General features: G+C 29.2%; 1 protein-coding gene across 1 annotated transcript; it reads right to left on the reverse strand.

Annotated features, from left to right (window-relative positions):
• Positions 1-3,979: 3,979 nt before the first annotated feature.
• LOC108332580 (heptahelical transmembrane protein 1) lies at positions 3,980-6,687 on the reverse strand. Its single transcript, XM_017567903.2, has 4 exons — positions 6,180-6,687; positions 5,993-6,082; positions 5,167-5,224; positions 3,980-4,899 (listed from the first exon to the last, which is right to left on the reverse strand). Exons 1-4 carry the CDS (start codon positions 6,446-6,448, stop codon positions 4,216-4,218), a joined length of 1,101 nt encoding a protein of 366 aa, XP_017423392.1. The 5' UTR covers positions 6,449-6,687; the 3' UTR covers positions 3,980-4,215.
• Between the last annotated feature and the right edge of the window lie 13,408 nt (positions 6,688-20,095).

Here is a 20,095-nt window from a genome sequence, read left to right on the forward strand (position 1 = left end):
TTTTAGCATTATCGGGCGTTTAGTTTGTGGTTGAAGGCATGTGGAGTAGACCTTAAAAGAAGGGCTTTGTATTCAGAAACTGGCACGTTGATCACCATAGCATTTATTTCAGTGCAAAGAAATGACATTTTTTACTTGCCTGAGATGACAAAATTTTGAGCTCAAGCATGTAAATTCCAAGTGTACGTCAATCAATGTTCACTCTCGCCGAAAGTAAAGAAAACGCAGATAATCCATGGATAAACAGAAAATCTTAGGTTTTTTGGAATGACCATAATGAAGTCAGAACTGAGCACTTTGGTTTAAAACCTCAGCTTTGAGATTGTTACTTCAGAGGGAATTTTGTCTAGTAACTATTATCCCAAAGATCAGGGTGGATTGTAAAAACTAACAAGAGTATTGCTTTAAAAATATAATTTAACTCTTCATGTGTGACTGTATTTAGGAGAAAGTTAATTAATCGCTCATAAATGAAACCAATAATTTGATTGAGCAAATCAATTATTTTTATAAACGTTGTTTTTGTATTTTAGTATTAGTATTTTTAAGGATGTTGTTTTATGTATTATCCTTATTTCGAAGATCTATACAATGACCGATATGTGATATGTGAATAATAAGGTTCAAACTTCGTTTAAGGTATCAGACAATCATGTCAATCTTTTTATCATGTCTTCCGCACATTTGTGTCTCAGAATTACAAATCCAAAATCATTTTTTCTTCATCCATCTAGTTACCCTGGTGTCATTCTCACCACAGTCCTATTACACGGGCAATGTAATTGGACAAATTTAATGTTCAATGCATTGAAAGTCTAGAACAATATTGGTTTCATTTTCGTCAACATTATCGCCCCCACTAATGATTAGGCATATGCTTATGCAATTTCATCTATTAGTTAACTTCATTGTTTAGAAATTTTAATAATTAATGAACTTCACCGAAATTCTCGTGAAAAGTGATAGAAAATGCAATTTGTGATGTACTTCTAAAATATGTTTAGAAACAGAGATGGTAAAAAAATTATTCGTAAGTAAAATTTGCGACGGATAGTTACTATCTGTTTGTCGGTAATAGATAGTTAATATTTTAATATTCGCTTCTAAACGGGTTAAGTATGGATAATATACTACCCGACCTGCTGGTACTTGCTACTCGCAAAAAATAATAATGATAAATTTATTTATTTATATTTTAAATTAAATTTAATTAAAAATAAAATAAAATTATATTTTATTAGATTAAATTTTAATTTATATATAATATAATTTAATTTATAATATATATATATATATATATATATATATATATATCTTTTTATAATTTTATTTTAAAATTGTATAAAATATTTTTTTTACATATATATGTAGGTTTTAAAATACCCGCAGTTATTTTCTAAACGGGTACCCACAGAAGTAATAGACACATTGCGGGTCAGATTTTACTTTGCGAGTCGGGATGCGTATAGGTATTATCTGTATCCGACCCGACTCGTTGTCTTTCTTGTTTAAAAACACAATTTTAAAAGAAATATTAGATAAATTAAAATTGTACTTCTAAATATAATTCCTATAAAAATAAATTTTAAACACAACTTTACTTTTAAAAAATATAGATTAAATGTAAATTTGTCTCAGAAAAACTTGTTTGCTGTGAGTATGATATAAACCTAGACACTATTCACTTATTATTATTATTTGTAAATTTTATTTAAGTTTTTATTTTTAAAATTTAAGTGATCAAAATTAAATTATTAACAAAAGAATATTAATCATTAAAGAATGTTTTAAATTTTGACTATTTATTTATTTATTTTTATTTAAACATAAACTTAAATTCAAGTTATTATGCAAAAAATAATTTTTAAAATATATATTTTGATACAACTCATTTATGTTTATTTTCTTAAAAAAATCAAATTTTTTACATTAATATTTTATTAATTGATTTGATTTAAATTGTCCATAAAAAATAATTTATTATCTATATTTATATTTTAAAGATTTTTTTGTTAATTTTACTTAAAATTTATAAAAAAATACATAAAAATATCAACAAGTATCCATAAGTTTTCTTAGATATAAAATAATAAGCAAATAAGATTTTTTTAGGACGAAGTAGCATATAAACATACACGTATTCTATCCAAATCTTTATCATCCCTCCATCCATTAAACTTTTTAATTTTGTCAATTTTTTAATAACGAAAGTAAATTAATGTGGGAAAAAAGCATCCAAATGATGTAATTTAGCATTTTCAAAATTATGAAAAAGGTGTAAATTTTAAAAAATTACAAAAAATTAGTTTAGTATAATTTCATTGTGAAGAAATTATATCAGTTTGGTACAATTTTTGACTTACTAAAGTGAAATGTGTCAGTTTAAGACAACTTCAATAAATTTTATAATTTTTTAAAAATTTTAATTAAAGTTTTGTCAATTTGATATATTTTCTTTACATTATAGATATTTTTTTATTTTATTTAAAGTTGTGTTAAGGTGAAGCAAATTTTATAATGAGTGATAGTGGTGTCAAAGTATCATAACATTTTCAGCCGAATCAAATTTGTGCAAATTACTCATTTTTCTTTTATAATTTCTTTAAAACTTACACCTTTTGTGTAATTTTGTGTTATAGTGATAGATGTATCTATTATTATTCACAGATTCTCTATCGATTTTGAAGTTGTAAAAAAACAAAAAAAGCGATATTATATTTTGAAATATGTCTTTTTAACAATTTTTTTAATAACTTTTTTACATTAACTAATTTATGTGATAACTTGTATATAGACCAATAATTTGTTATAAAAAATTGTAAACATTATTGTTTTTTTTTCTTACTTGTGTGTTTCTGGTTTCTTCTATCTGTACGTTTCTTCTTTTCTCATCATGGAAGTTTGCCGCGTGGCTGTTTTGTGATGTGTTGTTAGTCACCGCGTATCATGACCATGCATTCTGTGATGATAGATAAATAAAGGTTTGCTCTGTTCCGCTGCTTTTTCTGTGTTCTTTTGCTAACCTTTTTTTTTTCTTTATCAATTCATTGTTGGATGGTTAATAATGCGATAAAACGTTAAAATGTCATTAATAAAAAAGTAAAGTGGTAAATTTTATAATGTTAAAATAATGGTGAAAAATGAAGTGAAGTCATAGCAGAAACTAGTCCAGTAATTAATACGTGGCTAATAAGTAGGTAGTGGCAGAATGTTCTCCTTTCTCGAAAAGAATAAATAAATAAAGGTGAACAGTGAACGTTCTTAAAAAGCTTGAAAATACTACACAAGTTCAAATCTCCATAAAATCACAGTTATTGCTACGTGAGGATTGCAGTTCAAGAAATTAAAGTCCACTCCAAAACATCATACCCATGCATTCTTCCATTAAGAACTACTTTTTATATATTATTTTATGTAATTATGAACCTGAAACCTCCCAAGAACACTGCTGTCAAATAAAAGCTCTCTGACATATACCATTAAAGAACAAATACAAGTATTTAAACACAACGTTATTTATCACCATAGAAATATTTGAACAGAAAAAATTACAGTATTTTATACTTATTCTAACGTTAAACAGAAAGTTTGGTTTTTTTCTTATTGTTTGCTGTTGTTATTATTATAAAAACACGTCAATAGAGTTATTTTTTATTTTCTATATTTCTGTTATCATTTTTGTTTTTGAGTAAGTCAACGAACCCTGGATAGCTTGAGCCAGTATGTTTCTTTTCCCAACAAAAAGTTGCAGACAAGATTTGGTTCGTTTGACTTTTGAGCCTCGCCTGTTAAGCCAACCACTATTGACACAAAGCACTTTTAAACATTATTATAGACGAGTTTGGCACTGTAATTTGACTGTTTCAGTCAGAAGTTGCAATATTAGTCTTAACAGCCACATATAACAATTAATAAAGAAAAGGAAGAAGCCTGTTATATAGATTTTCTAGATACAACCTTAAAGATATTGAACAAAAAATTAAAAAAGAAAATGGAGCGAATCAAATATATTCTGAAGAATAATTTCTAAAATCCCTGTCTCTTGGGGACTCGTTGTAACAATGAGAGACTTGAAATGAACCTAACAATGAAACAATGCTCCTTATCACTACACAAATGCTTGCGCCCCTTATACAATTAATACACCAGGGAATCCATATAATGCTGCATATCTATCTGTTATGAAAGATGAAGATTAAGATTAAGAAGATATAATCATGAAAGCGTGTCGCACCCAAAAGAGTCACGCCACTCCAGCATTTGAAGAGTGGCTGCATAATGTGACAATGCTCCAACCACCACAAGAGCATGAAAAATTTGGTGGCTGTGACCTGCCAAATCGAACCAACCTGGCTTCCACCTTTCGGGTATTCTTGTCACATAGAATAAGGTCCCTGTCAAGTAAGATAATGCCATGGCAATTTCATATGCTAAGGTAATATTGCGTCTGGGATTGGTCCAATTCACAAAACATGCATGGATTGCAGGCACAATGCCGAAAAGTCCCATTGAGCAGAACAACATGGCACGAAATGAACGGTATTTGCTGGTGGAAAGTGTTGGAGAGAGCATTGTTGCGATGGTGAACACTCCCATGGCTGTGATCCCAGCAAGATACATGATTTGCCAGTGAGGCTCACAGAGGAAAACGTAGTAAATTTGAGGGAAAAAGGAGGTGATGATCATCACAACTATTCCCACATAGTCCAGTCGCCACAGGAACGTGTTCAAGTTGTGGGAGTGGCAACAGAAGAGGTGGCACATGCTGCTAGAGAAGAGGCAGAACATTGAACCACCTAGGAAAACAAAGAATGGCCACCTTGCTATAACCAATGCTGTCGATTGAAGTTCGATTGTCAAAGGCATTTCATTATTTAAATCAAACAGTATCGTTGTTCCCTGCAGTTTCATCGTACAATGTCAGTTTTCATGATATTAACTAAATACCATACATTGTTTGGTTATTCAATATGATGGATGATTTTGATCCTGTACAGCGGAAACGGTTTTAGATAACTTCAACGTTGGATAATTAACAGTGAATTCTATTGTTAACTTGTTTTCAGAAAGAAAACATTATATATTCGAAATCAATTTTGTTAATTTTCACTGCTAGTGGAGGCAGGGTGTGTTTATCTGTTTCTAATGTGGTCATAGCTCACGTACCAGAAATAAATCTTTGATGTTATGAGAGACATTTTTTTCCGCACTTGAAGAAAAAGACCTGCAAAAGATGAACATGAGAAATTAGTTGGGTTCTGGTAAAATCTATTATACTAGTAGTAGCTAGGTAGTTCACCTAATATAAATTCCTAAGCACGATGGCTAATATGAAACGACAAAAGAAGTTAGAAGTTTATTCTAACTCATAAATTGAATGATGGACAGAGGCAATTTCCTAAGTATCCTCATTCTAGTTAAACTACCTCTCAAAGTGTACATCAACCGCACGATTTTCTGGGCTTAAATTTAAGAAAAAAGCGTTTAACTTCACGGGATTGGTTTGAAGTATACAAAAAATGATAAAATAAAAAAGAAAAAGTATATATTTACTCGTTCAAAAATACAAAGGTATGAACTCTACTAAAACTTTTCCTGAAGAAAGTCTTACATGTTATAAAGTTGTGATTATAAAAAGTGTATTTGATAATCAAACGTGTGTTCAAGAAACAATTCCATCACTGTCCCAGGTTTGAGTGTGAGACAACTGATACAAAAACTCTGTTCCAATATTTAAGTAATTCTCTTGCATAATTAAAGCAACTAGAATCCCAGATTTAGTTTGTTTATTCAAAATTTCAATCAGCAGCAGGTGCTGGCAACATGCTGACATGTGTTTTCTTTTACATGACAAAGGAATTGCTGAATCACAACCGACAATGGGCAACTAGATTTCATGTTTTATGTTACATGACAGAAACTTAGGCTGTTGCCGTCAAAACACAAACCACAGCCCAAGGAAGAAAAAAACAAAAAACGGTTGTAGAATAACCTGGTTAGGAGTTGCAAGAGATCCACCACACGAGGCTTCATCAAATTGGCGAGAGTCAACCCAAGAAACAGTAAAAACCCAATAAAATGGCTGAAACAGAAGAACCCCACAAACAAGAACGTTAGTTAGACATCATAAAATAAAAAAAGAAAGAAAAAAGAGAAAAAGAAGGGATTTTGTCGATTACGTCCAAACATTTATGGTCTCGTTGTGCCAGCGAAAGAGGCTGAAGAGAGCTTGTTTGAAGGGCCAATTGGCCCTGTAATAACGCAGAATGTATTCGTTGTCCTTCATGTAGTCCGGCAGCTCCCAAAACGACAGGAGAGGGTAGCGTTTTGGTCTGTGACGGTCGCAGAGGTTCTTCTTCATGGTCTGTTTGGACTGTATAAAAGAGAAGGTTTCATCAGTTTCTTTGGGTTTGCGCTTGACGACGCATTTGGTCTGAGTACTGTTCATCTGCCTCTGGAAAGAAGGTTGAGGTATGATACGATACGATGATGTGCGGTGTGGAATGGTTGTTGAAGACTAGTCTGATGAGATGAGATGAGATGAAAGGTAACGATGGATGAGAATGTAAATGGTGGTTGCGTGGCTAAACGTTGATGCAGTAATGGAGGCTGCACAACTGCACCAACTGCAGCATTTAAGGAGCCTGAGTCAGTCTCAGTAAGCTTTGGCACTATTATGTGGGGTTTTAAAACTTAAAAGCCATGCACACACACTTATTATATATATATATATATATATATATATATATATATATATATATATATATATATATATATATATATATATATATATATAATCGATTTCATTCTCATACATAGCTGGAACAATACCCTGCATTATTATTGTTTATGAATTTCATTTCTCAAGTCAATATCTAAATCCGGAAACTTAGGTCACTGATAAATCATCTACCAACTTTCATCTTGTGGTGGAGTATGGGCTACACCTATCGTTTCTTTTAATTTAACCATACCAATAAATCGTAAATCCAATTTTCCCAAACTGTACTACCGATCTTCGTTTCACATCATTTGTTGTTAAAGGTGATGTCACAAAATAGAAACAAATTTCATTATGCTTGTTAGAAAACTAAGAGAGACCACCTTTCTTACAAGAGTTCTTTTACTTCTATTGTTCTAATTCTTAAATTTTATGCTTTTGAATTATCCTTAATTGGATAGTCCTATTTTATTGTTTATGGTATTTTGCTTTATGTCTAAAATGTTGTGATAAGTTGTAGATTTAGTAGTTTATAGTTGATACTAAGCAATGACAACAATTGCGTGCAATTATCTTTATGTATTTCTATTTTTATATCCAGTTTAATTTTTTATTTAATGTGAAATGCATCAATGTGGTTTAAAATAAAAGGAATAAATTTCAAAATAAAAAGGTGAAAATGTTAGTACTTTTAACTTAATCTAAATATGCAGTGAATATGAATTAAAAAATAAAAATTATTTGATTCTTAAATGTTTACTTAATTTTATTTCTAAGGAATTCTCTTAACTTTGAAATGAAACTTCAGGTAGTTCACACGAAAGAACCACAGAAAGAAAGAAAATAAGCAATCAATAAACTCTAATTAAGTACGGTTTATAACTTAAATGTCCAAATTATTCGTACATGGAGAATAAAGGTGTTTAATGTTATTTTATTTAAGAACTTATTAAGAAATGTTGATATTCTTTCTGATTTTTCGTCTTTTATTAATAAGTATGTTATAAAAAATCAATTATTTAGTTTTTTCTTCCTACATGTCAAATACATCCGTAATATTCTTAATAATAAAATACATGTGCGTGTGACAAACATTCTACCTACGTTAGTATAGGCTGATGATTCGTAATATTGTATCGATATGAATGTAATTTGGTCGAAATCGCTTTTTCATTACAAACATTTTACCAATGTTAAAATTTTGTCTTAGTAACACATTTCATGTAATACGACTGAAATTATTTTCTATAATAATTATATTTTTTAGTGATTTAGTATCTATTGAGAAAATGAATAGTTGAGTTAGAAATTAGGAATAAGATATGGTAAACTGTAAGAAATTAAATTAGGTTTACTTCGAGGGTCTATACTTTATATATATATATATAGTTAATTACTTTTTATACTTAATACTTATAGTTGTAAAACTCGTATCCTTTTTTTGCAAGTTAAAACATTTCTATTTAAGTTTCTTTCTTTCTCATTTTTCTTAAATATTTACTATAACTTTCATCCTTTTCAAAATTAATGAGTTCATGAACCTAATTCTATCTGAACAAAATCTTATGAATATATTTTTATAATGAATGTATATGGATTTATTTTGTTATAACAATAATGTTAATTTCATATAGCTTTAATTTATTTTGTAATGCTTGATTTATTATACTTAATTGAACTTTGTATTACACATACTTGGCTGCAAATGTGTTGTTTTGACTGAAATTAAATGATGATTAAATATATGTTACAAGTTTTCTAGAAGATTATTTCTAAGAATTCAATCCTAAAAATGGTTTAAAAAAAAGTTTTAACTATATTAAAATTTTTAAAAAAGTATGAAAAAATAAAATGAAATAGCAATATACTTTTTACTCTATATCTTCTTAATAAAATTAATTTTCATTTTTCATATTTTAAAAATAAATTTTTCCATTATTTATTTTCGAATTTGAGTTAATATTATTCTAAAGTGTTGTATTTTTATTTTGAAACATAATTTTAAACCTTACTCGGTCATTAAATTATTCTCTGTCAAAATCATGGAAGTCATCATATGTTAGAATAGAGAACAGGTTTCAAATGTGAATTTCACAAGCAATTGAAAAACGTAAGCTTTTATCCTTAGTGTTTTAGTAAGTGTATTGCATGTGATAAATATTTATTTTATATATAGCTAACATTTACAATAAAGATATATTTTTTTAATCATAAACTGTAGTGTAGAATTTTAATGAACAATTTAAGGTTATGTTAAATTATTAATATTATTATTATTTCAAAATTTCGGTAATAATTCATTTAGATGTTATAAATAAAGGTGGATTACTAGAGATACAATTTAATTAATTAATTAGTTAATTTTATATAAAATATGTAATTTGAAATAGTTGAGTAGTTACTGCCGTCACGCTCTAATGTCTAAATCTAATAAAAAGAAAATAGAAAATAAAGAAATTGAACACAAATAGTTAATATAAGGAATACAAGTTAAAACAGTTTAGAAACTGTATTGAGTTGAATATATGGAGAATATGATATATGGTTAAAGTTTCCTTATCTCAATAATTAATCGTATTAGTTTAAGGGGAAGTCTTCAAACATCAGTGGAATTACGTCCATAAAAAAAATAATAAAAATATTTAATTTAAGAGGGGGTATTCTACTATAGTTACCTGTGACAATGTAGAAATTTCCGTCTATATAAATTATTTTCACTCTCATGTTCATCATGTGATGTTTTTTTTTTAATTCAATTTTTTCAAACACAAAATTGTTTTATCTATGTATAAAAATTAAATTAATATGAAAATTAAAATTGGATTCAGTAAAACGAAATAATATAATAAAAATACATACACGCATACGACGATGTGTATATTTCCACAATCAATATAAAAGTAAAATATTTTTTTTTACTCGCAAGAAATAGTAATTTGAAATTGAAAACCCTTTAGACAAATTTTATAGTCATGATAATATATGCAAATATAAGTTACTAATTTGGGTAGGTTGTTGAGAGTTGGGAGAAGAAAGATGATTATTCCAGCTACTAATTACGGTGTTTAAGTGGGTGTTAGTGTGAATTGTACTGAGACTACCTTTTCATCTACCAGGAAACATAAACCTTTTAATACATGTTGCCTTATGCTCTCTCCACTTAGTAATGCCTATCTTTTTTAGTTTCCTTCAAATGTTCATTTTTTGGCTATGTATAACACTACTGGAAAAGCGCGATTTACATACGTCCTTTTACCGAAGGCTTTGAAGCCTTCGGTATTGAGATGATTACCGAAGGCTTTTTAGCCGTCGGTAACTCCCTAATTAATTTAAGTCCCAAATTGGGTTCTTCGTGCCCCAATTTCATTTTACTTGAGCTTCGTCGTTTTTGTCTGTGTCATTCCTCTTTGCAAACACTTCCCTCCCTTGCTTCAAGCTCCGTCAGTTTGTCGGTCAGTCACCGGTGGTGGTCCGTGACGGTGGTGAGTGGTTCGGTCATTGCTCTTCATTCACGGTGCGTGGTTGTTTGGGGAGTGTTGGGGTAGGGTTCGTCGTGGGTTGGTTGGTTCGTTGACGGCTGGTGGTGTGGAGGTTGAGGGACATTGTCGGAGGGGCCGTTCTGGGCTGCTGTCGCTGTCGTGCTCGGTGAAGCAGTATCTTGGTAGAGGTAAGTTCCACCCAACTTCATTCATAGTGTGATGTTCATATTGGTGAAGCGTAGACAGCGTTGCTGCCTTCATCTACTTTTCATTCACTTGTTAGTATTACTCTGTGTAGGAACTTGGTTGAGGGACTTCGTTGGAGTGACTGTTGTGGGGTGTCGCCGTCGTGGTGTGCAAAGGTTGCATCGTCAACGGCTATCTCGGTTGAGGTAAGTTGTGCTTTTACAGATTCATTATGAGTTATGATGTGATCTTGAATTGTTTGATGTTGTTGTGGCTTGATTGTATGATGTTGTTTGATTGAGAAAGATTGGTTTTTAATTGGAATGAGGGGCAAGGAATTGGCATGGCAGTGAGAAGGTTTAAATAACCTTAACCGTAGTTTAGGAAAATAAAAGCAAACGAGGTGGTGAAGCTTGAGCAATAGTTTGTAACTGTTGCTTTTGCTTCTAATGCCTTCAACTATGAACCTTTCAACCTTTAACCTCCCCTTAATTTGCTTCCAATCAACGTACACATAATGTTATATATTGTAAATGGTTGATACTATATCAGTAGGTAGCAGTCCAAACTAGAACTCCTAGCAACAAGTCAACTCATGCATCATCCAATAGTTTTTGGTGCCTTTGGAAAGATGTACAACACCAATTGAAAAGACAACAAGAATCCAAGCATCATACTCCATTCCAGCAGTGAGTTGTTTCTGTCCTTCAACTCCAATGAGCTCACGGCCTCCTCCTCTGAAGTCCCAGAACTCTCTCTGCCACTCCTCCAAAATCCCGAACCTCCCCTAGCTCACGGCTCTTCTCTTTTATGTTTCTAACATCTGGACCACCTTCAGAAAAATTCTAGTTTCCATGTCATCATCCACACAAAATGAAAGCAAAGACTTCCACTAGCTTCTTCCAGCCGTAACTATGTGCTTCCCCTTGCCCATGCTGTAACGTGGTGTGATTCTTTATTTCTTCTGCTGACTTGTTCCACTTCCAGTGAATGTTCTTCCTTAAATGCCCTTCATTCTTCATTTTTTTTTCATCAAGCACATCATTCTTCTGAATATTCCACTCAGACACCACCCTTTGCTGCTGGCCATTCTGTTTCTCTGGATCTCTTGCTGTGTATGTCTTTCACGTGTATTTGCTTCAGCTGCACCTTCTTTTCTTTATTCTCTTCATTCCATTAAAACAATTATGAAATGTGAATCAGCCCATCCCATGTGCAGCATACCGTGCAGACCATTCACCATCCATTTCTCAATGTGCTACCAATAAAATAAAGAGAACAATGCTCCCTTGGCTGCCGAGAGTTTGTGTTGTGGTTGCAAGACAAATGCTTATTTAAAATTGAGAATGGAATGCCTTGCTGAAATTCTGATTGGTGGGGAGTTGCTGCCACGTGAAGATGTGCAGCCTTTGCCTATTACATGTGCTGTTTGGTTTTGTCCAAGAGTGGTTGGAAGCAATTGCCGAGAATGTCTCCCACTACCAACGTGTCTTCTTGCTTTCTTTGCATGCTTGTCCACTTGTCCCATGCTCTCTTTGCTTGGTGCTCCACGTGTATACACCAAAGCTGTTCCAAATTACTTCTCCATGTGCTTCATGTATATACATTGGAAGTGCCGTGTGTGTTTCAGAAAACTTAGCAGCCACCTTCATGCTTTCCATTCCATTAGAAATGTGATTCAACACCTCATCCCATGTACATTGTGTTGGTGCTGCAATGGTCACGTAAACTTTATGTACATATGTGCTTTAGTCTCAAAATTATTCCAACCGTGAGATGCCATATTTCAAGCCAATCAATGCCTCTTAAACTTCAAGAAAGAAAGGATTTGTTCCTTCAATTTACGTGAAGGCATATGGATGTTGCCAATTTAATTCTACTGTGAAATGCACCTTGCAACCATTCAAGAGTCTTAAAATCACTCATAGCCATGAGATGCATTAACCAATGATGAATTCCAGCCACCACAAGTACCAAACAACAAGCAAACAATGCAAATAAAGTAGAAGTCACTCAAACAGTAAGCACTGTATTTTGGATGTGTATATTTTTCTTCTATGAGTGAATTTGTGAAACAGTTGATGTGTGGCCCCCTTCAACTTCCCCCATTCAAATTTTCTTTTTGGACTTTGCTTCCATCAGTCTATGTTATGGAATTCTGGCCTCCATCTTTCTCAAATTACTCTTTCATCCACTCCCACACTTGTACTGTACTTTTTTTATTTTTCTGTAATTTCTCATCCAAGTTCATATTTATGTTTTTATTAGCATCTTTATATATGTTATAAATTCAAATGTGAATGTGTTTAGTGTGTTAAAAAGGTATTCATGGATATGTTGGTAGGGTGTTTTGAACTCATTTTAGAGTTTAAAGACAATGATAATCATCAAACAAAGTTGCTTGAACATTCATTTGTGTTTAAATGACTTTACATATGGTTTAGTATGAAACCAACAAACTAAGGACTATATGTAGTGCAGAATTAGTATTCCACGTAAGGTTTGATTGTTTTGTGTAGTTGGAACACGTTTAATATCATTAAATTGAAACCATTAGCCACATGGCTACGTCCTCTGATAAAGCATAAAAAAGGTGTTAGGGAGTTAATTGTATCTAGGAGAAGAGGTAAAGGGTAAGATCCTAACTGCCAAGGCAGTTAGGGAATGGGGAAATAGGTTTGTGTTAGTTCTGTTAGTAGTTGGTATAAAGGGGGGGAACGAGTTGTATGTGAGGGAGTTTTTGGAGTGTTGTTGATTGTGCAAGAACTGTTGGAGTTGTTTGGGGAGAGGTTAAGCTCTCTGAGTACCTTATATTCACCTTTTTTCTTGATTCTTTTGCAATAAAAGGAGGCTGTATAATTCAGAGGATTTGTTCTGTGTCATTTTTTTAGTGCTATTCATAGGTTCTTGATTAAAAGAACCTATGAAAAGGTAGCTCAAAACATCAACTCCTTTCCACTGATCCCCAAAGCTAATTCTGTCCAACCTCAAATTCCTGGGTTTTTCTTTATCAATAGTCAAATCCACTAAGAACCCATTCTTCAAGCACATGATTGAAGCTATGTAATCCTATAATATAGCAGATGTTGAACCAAATTATAAGTCAATCAAACAAGTACAAATGAAACAAACTTTGTTGTGTAAACAGAAAAAAACAACCACCGGAAACGAAAACACATGAAGTTGTTGTGTGTGTGTTGTGAAAAAAAAATAGTCAGAGGATGACCAGATCCAGATTAGTGATCATTAATAAGTTATTATGAGTTTTGATTATTCTGATGATAATGAGAACCATAATTGAGTTATACTAATGTTATTCTGGAAAAAAAAAATTTATCCACAGTTCATGGACACATCCTTGTGCTGGGACATGATCCCACGCATACCAAAGAATAGGAATCCTCAGAATGCAACCACATTCTCAGGAGCCCACATCAGTCCAACCCTCATCAGTCCAATCCACACCAGTCCAGCCATCAATAGAGAAGCAAGATGATGAAGATCATTCTGATGATAGTTATGTACATTATTAGTTTCATTTTCTTATTACTTGTTACACAAACATTTGGATATTAGAAAATTTTTGAGTTGATATCATTTCAATGTTAGTTAGATCTACTTGCACACTTTGGATGTTAGAACATCCTATTGTTACATTGTTTTATGTTTGAACTATAATTACATTATCTATACATTAATGGATGTTCTATGGATTAATTGATGTTCAATGGATATTTATCATTGATTGTATCTTTGAGATGCACATTATGCATGTTTGTATGTGCTTGAAAACTGTTATGCAGGTCTGTTTGTAACTGAAATTTGTTATACAGGTCTGGGTTGCACCAAAAATACCATTTCTCTGAAACCTGCCTTGCAATTTACCGAAGGCTTTTGCCCTTCGGTAACTGCCCACGAAAGGTCATTACCGAAGGGCAAAAGCCATCGGTAATTGTTAGCGACAAGAGATTTACCGAAGGATTTTTGGCCGTCGATAAGCCTTCGGTAAACACCCTTTATCGACGGCTTATGGCATTTTCCGAGGGCTTTTGGCCTTCGGTAATGCCCTACTTTTTTGTAGTGTAAGACAAGGAAGTAGTTTATCTTCATATATCTTCTAGGTTTAAGATATTTGGATTTCAATTTACTGAAAATGGATCCAAAATATTTGGAACTGATTAAATTTTTATAAATTCTTTATATGATATTATTATCTTCAAAAACATTTTGAGTAATATAATTTATTTAAGATAAGTTATACATATATATCAATGGACCAAAAACTACAATATATTCTTACAAGAATTATACATTTAATTCATATTATATTATCATATATTATATTTTTATAAATTTTTATTGACTTAAGTGTTAGAATTATTTTTTTTTATTTTAATGGTATTTAACATACAAAGTAGTATTGGATATCTAAGTTTGCATATTAAATTCACTATAATCAAAAGGGGTCATTTGGCTTAATTCTATCCGGTCTACTCTTAGTGAACTAATCTAATCTAATTCATTTATTAGTGAGTAAAAAAGAATTTGAATCTAGTCTCATTCATCATAGGTTAGTGAGTTAAATGAGTTGATTCATTGACTCACTTAATGACAAGTTTTTTTCTTTCAATTTCAAAAAAAAATTAACAATTTTTTTCTAATTCAAATTTAAATAAATTTTAATCCAAAATGATATTAAATTCCAAAGATAATTTAAAATAAAAGAAATACAATCCGAAATTATCTTAAATTCTAAATATAATACAAGAATAGACACAAAAAATAAAATTAAGTAGGTTGACGAGACAACCTGACTCACCATAGATTCAATCCGAGTAAGTCATGAGATCTTAATAGGTCAGACTCAAAATTAATCCGTATCAAAAGAAAAAATTTTCAACCCAATTTAAATATGTAATAAGCCGATTTGACTCCCATATTCCAACTTATTTTGGAAGCACTACTTAGATTAGATTTGTATACAGAGGGTCGTATTATAAGTTACACTTTTTTAGGATGAACTATTATTTAGGTGAAAGAAGTTATATCATGAGGAAGTAATAGGTATCATACAAATGTCGACTTTGGTATTTTTGAGACCAAAGACTTATATTAGACGTTCATATGACCCTGAGATTCATTGTCAACTTGACAAATTAATGATCTAAAACTTATCAAAGATACTAGGTTAGGAAATATTTTTAAAAACTTAAAACAAGAAGTAAAATAAAAGAAATATATTGAAAATAATTTAAAACAACATAGCCTAATTAGTTTATCACTAAATGTTAAGTATTTAATTGTAATTAGATATGACTAATAAATTCATTTTGCATAAGTTGGTCAAACCTGTTTAGTTTTAGTTCAAAGAACTGAATTAGGTAATGAGTATGAACAGTATCTAATTATATGTATTTTAGTCTCTATCCTAATATTATATTCATTTTTTATTCTTATATTTTTTAATTAAAAAAACTCTTATTTCATCACGCAATATGCATCATTTTCTCTTTTAATGGTAAAATCATTCTGTATCTATTAAATTTACTCAAATATTTAATATATTTTCCATCTTAACATTTTTGCAAATAATAAATATTATAATTTTTATAAAATTTTAATTATATGTAATGATTATTTTATAAGACATTTTATTTTATGTGACCCTTTTGTAAAAAAATATTTAATCAATATTTGTAAGCATGGAAGAATCTAATTAAGATATGTATGAATTATCGAAGTTAATATAAAAGTTTTATATGGAGCAAATATGAAAATAAAAAAAGATTTTGAATGTTTAGTATTCAGAATATAAGAAGGAGAATTTAAACTAAACTGGTTCTCCTCTGAAAGGGAAGCAAAGTCGGTAGTTGCAGCAGTGAGGTAAGGGAGACGACATTATAGAAACACATGTTCTGATAAGGACACTTTATGAAATTCATATTATTATTGAATTTGTCGGTTTTCTTAGACTCTTAGCTCAACCGTAATTGACCTACAAATTAAGGGAGAAGCCACACATTTCTCAACTTACATGGAATTCAAAAATACCCTTCTATTGCCCCAATTTCTGCTAAAACTAGTCCTCTTTAATAAATATAAATATTTTAGCTAAGAAGTATGAAAATTTAACTTAGAGTATTTATTGAGTGATTTCTTTTTTATTAAATATATTTTTAGTTCTAAATTTTAATGTAGAATTTGAATTTGTCCATATTTTAAATTTTAATATAATTTAGTCTTTAAATTTTAAAAATAAAGAGATACAGTTTTTTCCAATCAATTTCATAAAAAAAGAATTATGTGTCAAATGTATACATGAAACATCGTTTAACCTCTACAAAATTTAATAAGATCGAGTTAAGATGATTATATCCATTCTTTTTTTAAGTTTTTGAGATCAAAATATATTAAAAATTAAAAAAAGAAATTAATTTCTAATTTCATATAAAAGTTTAATAATTAAAATTATATTTAACTTTTTTTTATTATCATCTTTATTTAATTTAATATTTAAACATTATTCTTATATAAAAATAATTTTTATTTATTTCTAGATTTAGATTAGTTATTAGTATAATTACTCTTTTAATATTGTTTCAGTATTTATTTATAATTTCATACCTTTAAAAATTGAGGTAAAAAATAATATACATACACTTTTTTAAATCATCTGAAACGTTTTTAAGAAGAAAACTATGAAAAAAGTTTGAGATTTGAAATTAACCCTAACTTATTTCGATAAATAAAATACTTATGATATAAACATGTATTATAAGAAAATATTGGATGAGTTATAAGAAAAAAATATATAGAAATTAGAAAATGAGTTTGTATTAATAAAAAAAAAAAAGGTATTGGAGAATATAAGTTAGATAGAATATGGATGGGGAAATGAGGGTGTAATTGAAGAGAAGTAGATCGAGGTTAGTTGGTGGCATTAACTGACTGAATAATGAAAGGCTTAATAGAATTATTATGATTAGGCGACAGTTGGCTCACTCTTACCTGTTACAAAATGCGCACGCCACCCTAAATTGCATTACATTAAATAAATTAACAGTGAAGATTATTTAATTTACCTTCATTTGACATTATATTTACTTATTTTTTTTTATTTTTTTCTTTAAAATAATAAAAACATTTATACTTTTTATGACTATTTTATTCTTATAATCTTTTTCAAAATGAATGTAAAAATATGTTACAGTGTCATTGTTCATAAATTAATTAGCAGCAATGATTGACATCAAATTCCATGTCCCTTTCTGGCCCAAACCTTATTTATGTAATCTAAGTCTATCGTTCCGTCATTACAAATTTACATCCACATCTTTCATTATTAAACATCAAATTTAAATATATCAATATTTTTATATAAAATCACAATAAATAATATTCAAATAATATTTTTCAGTAAATTTTATTTATGTATTTTTAAAAAAATCAAGTAATTAAATAAAATTCACTGTGGTATTTTATTTAATTAAGCCTAAATAAAATATACATATATCTTATTTCATTGTCCTCCCTATTTCTGCTTATTACTAATTTCACAAGCTTAAACTTGTTAAATGAAACAAATACAAAATAACATAAAATTCTTCATGGTTGTGCAACTAAAGTATTTTTCTAATATTACTAAGTGAAGTAGATGTGGATGACAATAAAAGTGAATTAAAGTTCACCCAAAAATATTGCATTGCAATCAATTTAATCTTATTATTGCAAAAAATACATGTTTCATTTTCAAGCAATGAGATTAATATAAACTCTCAATATTTTGATAGATAAATAGATAATGAAGGTTATATATTCCATTTGTATTTTCTCTAATAAGAAAATGTATCAATTTTATAATCATTTGAGTCTATTTCTTTTGAGTCACTAATCGAGTTGATTTTGATTTATAATAAAAAAAAGTACCATGTAACTTTTTAATTTAACTTTTTAAACTTGTAAGTAATCAAACTGATTCACAAATTACAATTCATTTTAAAACTTATATATGAATGATATTAAAAAGTAGTTTTAAGTCTAATTCAACTCCACAAAACCAATTTATAATGGGAGATTTGTACTTCCGACAACGGGTGTAATAAAATGTTCACATAGATCTCGCTAAGAAAGGCTTCAACCATTACTCTGATACCATATTAGAATGGTTTTAAGCATAACTCAACCCCACAAAACCGGCTTATAAAGTGAGATTTACATCCCACTTATACATTATAATTTGGCCTTATCTCTTGGCCTTATCTCTAATCGATACGAGACTTTCAACAGATGATATAGATAATTTGAATGATAAATAAATATTTTTGAACGTTAACATACTTAATGTTAAAATTTATGAAATTAAATTTTTGTATTGTTATTTGATCTTTTAAGAAAATATTATATATATATATATATATATATATTCTCCTATTATGCTTTTTATTTTTGTACAATGATTTTTTGATGAATATTGGAACAAGTATATATATATTTGTTAAAAATAGATATTAATTCTCCTTTCAAAAAGAACGGTGGAAAACATAAGATATTTTTATACTTTGTCAACTTTGATTATTAATTTTAAGGTCTTTAAAATTCATAAATTTTTAAGATTTATATTTGTTAATATAAACTATTTAATGATAAATTTTACGATAGTATTTGTTGTAGTAAAAAGCCTTCAATAGCTACAAGTTAAGCATGTGTTTTATTTTCTTAGTAGCATAAAAGCTCATTTATAGAATTTGTCATGATGTTAACTTTCTTCCACTTTTTTTCATAAGGGGATTTTGAAGATCAAGGTATATGAAACAATGGGATTTATTTACTTGTAGACCGATTTTCTATTTTTTAAAAATTAGAAAAAAAATTATACTCTCGCCTATTTTAAACTTGATCTCTTCCTGAAAAAGTAGTTGAACTTATTATAAAGTTCAAATTTTACGAGCAAACTAACTTCTAAAATTAGTAAAAATATTATAATTACACATTTTCATATGTTTGTTTATGTATACATGTTAAATCAATTTACTTCTTCCTTCTTCTTTTGGAAATTAATTTGAACAATTTTGGAATAACAAATCAATTTTGATATTTTATGTGAATAAAAAATGTGAGACTTGGTTGAAGATGAGTTGAAATAATTTGTATTATTTCCAAAATGATTTTAAATTCTAATGAGTCTTATAATATTGAAAACTTTGGTTTATTTTAAAATTAGGATATTAATATTTTATATTTTACTAAAATATTAAGTTATATATATATATATATATATATATATATATATATATATATATATATATATATATATGTTTGTGTGTAAATATATTTTGAAATTGATTCGTTGTTTATAAAATATTACTGTCAATAATTATAATTATTTCCAACACTAATCAGTTTAAAAACGAATTAATCTTATTTGAAATTAATTACGTTAAACAATAGGTTGGATGAATTTGAATTTTATATATTGGGTAAAATATTAAAAGTACTTGATGATAAAATTTGAATAAGATATGTATACAAATCAGAAAAATATTGAGAATCGACTAATCATATATATATATATATATATATATATATATATATATATATATATATATATATATATATATATATATATATATATAAATTAATTAGTTTCTCCTAAGCTTTCAAATTTTCTAGACATGATTATGAGTAAAAAAAAAATTACTTCATTAAATTA

This window comes from Vigna angularis, chromosome 1 (assembly GCF_016808095.1).
Source record: "Vigna angularis cultivar LongXiaoDou No.4 chromosome 1, ASM1680809v1, whole genome shotgun sequence".
Classification (NCBI taxonomy): Eukaryota; Viridiplantae; Streptophyta; class Magnoliopsida; order Fabales; family Fabaceae; genus Vigna; species Vigna angularis.